Source organism: Polyodon spathula, chromosome 23 (genome assembly GCF_017654505.1).
Source record: "Polyodon spathula isolate WHYD16114869_AA chromosome 23, ASM1765450v1, whole genome shotgun sequence".
Lineage (NCBI taxonomy): Eukaryota > Metazoa > Chordata > Actinopteri > Acipenseriformes > Polyodontidae > Polyodon > Polyodon spathula.
The window spans coordinates 13,663,113-13,669,112 of NC_054556.1; the positions used below are offsets into that span (position 1 = coordinate 13,663,113).

At 43.8% G+C, this 6,000-nt stretch overlaps 1 protein-coding gene across 3 annotated transcripts in view; it reads right to left on the minus strand.

Annotated features, from left to right (window-relative positions):
• LOC121298072 (filamin-B) overlaps window positions 1-4,369 on the minus strand; it is a 112,707-nt gene extending 108,338 nt beyond the window's left edge. For 2 of the 3 annotated variants that reach the window (XM_041224859.1, XM_041224858.1), the window contains exon 1: window positions 3,999-4,369. In XM_041224859.1, the coding sequence (XP_041080793.1) occupies window positions 3,999-4,290 (292 nt within the window). In that variant the 5' untranslated portion in view covers window positions 4,291-4,369. The remainder of the gene's footprint in view (window positions 1-3,998) is intronic. The other variant, XM_041224857.1, reaches the window with a different exon arrangement.
• Between the last annotated feature and the right edge of the window lie 1,631 nt (window positions 4,370-6,000).

A 6,000-nucleotide genomic window follows, 5' to 3' on the forward strand; every position in this document is an offset into this window, starting at 1 on the left:
TGCTTCACCATTTGAAATGAAAACATTCAGAATTACTGTGGATGGAGCTACTGATGGCAATAAAAAGCAAACATCCATAACATTTGCTATAGATCAGGCCGAACAGGGCGTGATCACGTTATCCCCTATGAGGACAGAGCATGTGAATCATGAATTCAGCAGTTTTGAAATTGATGCAAGATTATCCCAATACTGTGCCGACCCATAAAACAATAACAGAGACTGAAAAAACTTAAAGAAAATCGTGCTGCAGCTGTTCATTCAAAATGTTCAAAAGGAGAAAAAGTTACAATTACCACAGACTCATGGACCCCATTCTTCCCATAGGTGGAAGGCTTTTTTGACTTGAAATTGTTCTGTAAGCTTTTGGACCGAACAGCCATTTATGTTCAGTACAGTTTTTATTTGTATGTTGGAACTACTGCACTAAAGCAAAGAACCCTTGAGACATACTTCAAACAGGCAGGCCAGGCGTCTCTTTACAATTTAATGTAAAGTTGTGTGAATATGTGAATTTGAATACTTGACATTATTTAGTATTACTTGACCATATACAATTAACTGCACAAGAAGGTAAACATTATATTAATCACTTAATATACTACTTGATTGTGTGTTAGTTTGGCATTTAAAACAGGACTTGTGGCAATGTTTGGGAGGTTTCTGTACACTAGTACAGTGTGTAGAGGAGAGTGGTTGAGGAAAGTACTCGAAATTGTAATGCTCAAGCATTCGTCTCGAGCAACAATAGATCTCAAAAATCCTACCCCTACTATCAAAGACCGCAAACTTTTTTTTTTTGTTTTGTTTATAAATTTAGTAGTCAACAATGATTTTATTATTTTCTCACAATTTAGCATATCCAATTGTTTTTAGGCTCAGCTCACCGCTACCACCACCGCGCTGACTCCAGAGCGGCAAAGACGAATACACGCTGTCCTCTGAAGTGTGCCATCAGCCGACCGCTTTTTTTCTCACACTGCAGACTCAATGTGCAGCCACCTCAGAGCTACAGCGTCGGAGGAAAACGCAGCTCCCAGGCATCTTCCAGGCAAGCCCGCAGGCATCCGGCCAGACCACAAGGGTCGCTGGTGCGCGGTGAGCCGAGGACACCCTGGCACTCGTCCAATTGTGTGCCGCCCCCCGGGGGCTCCTGTCTAGGGTCGTCAATCGAATGGCCTGGACTCAAACAAGCGACCTCCAGGCTATAGGGCGCATCCTGCACTCCACTCGAAGTTTCTTAACCAGATGAGCCACTCGGGAGCCCATAGCGTACAGCGGGTGATGTTCATCTTTTTTTTTTTTTTTTTTAATAAATAACACACTATTCCAAAAATATCTCTTAGTCTTTAGTCTTTGCGATGTTAAAACATTTGTTTATTTAGGGTTTATTTGCTTAAAATGTACTCACTGTAATATAAAGAGAGTGTGGGTGTGTGTAAATATGATCTGAACGCTGACACTGCAAAGCGTTTAAACGCTCATAAAAAAATTACCAAAAGCACATCCCTAACAGCTCCCCTCCATTTCAGTTTGATTTTAACTATGCTGATGCAGTATCAAGAAATCAGCAGGATTTCACTTCCCATTTTCTAGAGCTTGGTGTCTTCTGGAGCTGAGAGCAAAGCATGTATAGTTTGCAATATAGAACTGCAAGTTGGAATTGTGCTTTTGTGGATTCTGTTGCTAAGCCGTTTTGTTCTTCGTTCTTTTAGACAGAAATGTTCTGCTTGTGGCTAACTCCGAAAATTTGTGCTAAAAACACAAAAAAATAACAATACATTTTTGAAATTTTATTTTCCAACTTGGTGGTCTAGAACAGTTGTACTGAAACATGAAAATGACCCTGACGGGTTGTAAAAGTTTGGACCCCCCCCCCAAACAAAATGTCCTCTGGGACCTTTGGTATTTTTAGTTGAGAATCCTGGACCCTCAATGGGAGAGTTTGACAGCCTTGAGTTTGCAAGCATTGCAAATAATGATGTAAGCACAAACGAGGACAGTGCAGAACACGCTCAATAGGTAATTAACAGCTAAGAATTCAATGTTACACAGTACATGATATAAGACTGAATCCTCTGGACCTTTACCACACTAAGTATATATATATATATATATATATATATATATATATATATATATATATATATATATATATATTGAAGTTATTATAATTCCCCAACGATTCTAGCTTGAGGGACACACCATGGGCACAATAAGCATGCTTCTGTCAAAATCTGAGCAGTGGGAGGTTATCAGTTGTATCATGAACAATAGCTCGTATACAAAGCTGAGTTAACAGAAATGTAATAAGGGGAATATGATTATCCAATAGTTTCACGAGGTGTAAGTGTTGCAGGAGTCAATCTCATTGCTACTGGAGGGATAGGCTCACTGTATGTCCATACCGCGTAAACTTTCAGCGGGCTCCGTGTGTGTAATTTCCGTTCAAGTAGGGCCTTTCTGTATCAAGCACTAAAACCAAAAAAAAAAACATTTCACGCAGCGAGAACCTGGCTCCCAGGTTCAGTTCCACTCGGGCATTATAGTTAGTGTGTTTCCATGGCAATGTTTTCCTGTGTTTTGACTGCTCGATTTACCTTTACAGGAATGACACATATCTGTACTGAAGCAAGAGAAACAAACTGGCACATTGGGGCGTGAGTCCACAATCTGATTAAACTATTGCGGATACCGACCGAGTGAGTGCAGTCTGATGTGGAAATCCTGTCTGCAATGCCATTCTAACAGAAAACAGTGTTTATTATTATTATTATTATTATTAATATTATTATTATTATTATTATTATATATATTACATTCTGTTTCCCACAGCTTTGAAAAACAAAACCGTCTTCTGTTCTGTTACAATAAATTGGTATTGAAAAAAACAAAATTATTAACCGGACTATTCACTACACTCATTGCTGTGTAAAGAGCTGCAATATTACACTACAGCACACCGCGTAGTGAGGCTAAAACACACACACACATATATATATATATATATATATATATATATATATATATATATATATATATATATATATATATATATGTGTGTGTGTGTGTGTGTGTGTGTGTGTGTGTGTGTCCGCTACACAAACACAAGAGGAAAATTAGTTCCATAAAATACGCACTAATGTTTTATGTAGTGGGATTCATATTATTAAAAAATAATAACACATTTTATTAAAATTATATTATTGTGTAATATAACACACAGTTCACGTATCCGACAGTTTGAATGGAGCCGCGGTACCGCGCAGTCCCCCTGTCTGGCGGCGCTCACACACACACAAACCGAGTCTGGTTTAGTGAGGGCTCGGGCGGCGCAACTCTGCTGCAAGTCCCATACTTTCCCACACGGCGGTAACCTCTGTGAATCATTACAAAGATTACAGAACACAACGGAATAACAACACAGGAATGCGGGCCGACCACATCCATGATCCTAATCTCACCTAAACAACTAGCCGAACCGCCCACACCGCGTCCCGGTCAAAGTCAGGCACACCATGTGAATTCTACTCACGTACACCCTGCTTTGTAGTAGTATACCGATTTACATAGGAATGTGCTGGAATCCAGTCATTAGCATGATTCAGACACCGCATACAAATTGTACAGTAAACGGAAGATAAATAAATAGGAAAAAGGGGTTTGTGTTTCTTGCGCTATTGTTTTCCAAGTAAAAATAAGTTCACCTGTAGCCCTGCACTATGGCCTGGTTACTGTACTGTTCAAAACAGACAGGTGCACAACAAGAAATACGTCACTCCACCACCTGCCGCCATACCACCTGCTCACGATAATGGTGCTCGTCAGGGGTACTGTTCCTTCATTATAACCCCAATTCCACGCATGCTACCTTTACACAAGTTATTGAGCAGAACGAGCCCCACGCAGGCAGTTTCGCGTCTGTACTGGCGTTGGTACCGCCAGCCTGTGAGCCGGGTCACCTGACAGTGTGCGCTGGTCAGGTCGCTGTGACTCACCTATGGACACCAGCTTGATGTTCTCCTTGTCCAGGAACTCCAGGGCCACCGACACGTTCTCCAGCTGCATCTGCCGGAAGGTGGGTCTCTGGTTGTACTTTCTGTACATTTTCTTCTGGCTCAGCACCTCCAGGAGCGCGATGAGCCGGAGCCCGTCGGCCAGGTCAGTCTGCAGGTTACCTACCCGCTTGTTCACGCACTTCAGGTGCTCGTTGAACCAGCGGGTGAAGGTGTTCTGCTGGATCCGCTTCCATGGCGCGTCCTCGGCCAGGTCTTTCTCTGTGACCGGCATGTCGTGTTCCTTGTCGTTCAGATACAACTGCGGCTAGTTTAGCTCTGGAGCGTTTGAAGCGCTGAGTCTCGGCTGCGCAAAGTCTTTCCTTGTGGGAAGCAGCTGCACATGCGCACTCATGGTGCCTGGCGGCGGCGACACGCCTCCCTCTATTTTTTTTTAAAAATGATGAATAAAAGAAGCATGCTTGAGTCAGGTCGCTGGTGTAGCTTTGTTTAATATCCTATAAATAAAAAAAAAAACGGTTCTAGTCATATTGCCTTCAGAGTGTTTTAATAGAATAGATGCAGTTTTGACTTGCTAGAAGCATTTAAACTAATTAAACACAAACCCTTCATAGCTAGACTGTTTCGATACAGCACGCGTCATACTTGTTATTGTTTTTGTTTGTTTGTTTGTAAGTCATCTGATTTGTAACAGCAGCAGAACTGTAATTTGTAATCCCATTTAAAAATAATGCAAACACCTGCCATAACAGTGTCAATGGGGTGTAGGGCCACCATGACCAGCACTGATTTCATGGTCTACAACGTGTTACATTCTCCACAATGGAACGCAGGGGCAGTGCTTGTTCTGTTCTTCGTGAAACATCAGTACTTTGTACAGGCTTGAACACAGACGCACCTGCCAACCAAGCTCCTTCTTCCAGCTCTCTCTCCACTGCCATGCCCGTGGTGGCTGAAACACGGCAATGCATCTTTTATAGGATGAAATACAAGAATAATCAGCTTTGTCAGGGTCAGCCCATTATTTTAACACACAAGTGTGTGTTGCATATTGCAGGTGTTTCCACACCCTTTGTATATTGTTCTCTGATTAATGCTGAAAGGGGGTATGAGTCGATCATGTCATTAAGCACACAAATACCTGTATCAGTGTAATTAGATTTGCAGGCTCTGCTTGTCGGAAAGAGCAAGCTGTTTATGTGACAAAGGCGAGGAGTCCCTGCCAACTCTATCGCATCTCTTCCCTCCATTGTGATCTCTTTCCTGTTTACTATGTATGCACTGAGCAGAGCTCCCGCACAGGTCAACCTGACCCTCACAGGAACCCTGGCTGCTGACACACTGACCCTCACAGAGACCCTGGCTGCTGACACCCTGACCCTCACAGGAACCCTGGCTGCTGACACACTGACCCTCACAGAGACGCTGGCTGCTGACACCCTGACCCTCACAGGAGCCCTGGCTGCTGACACCCTGACCCTCACAGAGACCCTGGCTGCTGACACCCTGACCCTCACAGGAACCCTGGCTGCTGACACCCTGACCCTCACAGGAACCCTGGCTGCTGACACACTGACCCTCACAGAGACGCTGGCTGCTGACTCATTGACCCTCACAGAGACGTTGGCTGCTGACAAACTGACCCTCACAGGAACCCTGGCTGCTGACACACTGACCCTCACAGGAACCCTGGCTGCTGACACACTGACCCTCACAGAGACCCTGGCTGCTGACACCCTGACCCTCACAGAGACGCTGGCTGCTGACACACTGACCCTCACAGAGACGTTGGCTGCTGACACCCTGACCCTCACAGGAACCCTGGCTGCTGACACACTGACCCTCACAGAGACGCTGGCTGCTGACACCCTGACCCTCACAGGAACCCTGGCTGCTGACACACTAAAACCACAATATACGGGTACAGAATTTATTTACAGAAATGTAGTATGGTAGGATTTCGATTATTTAGCGGTTCTTATCA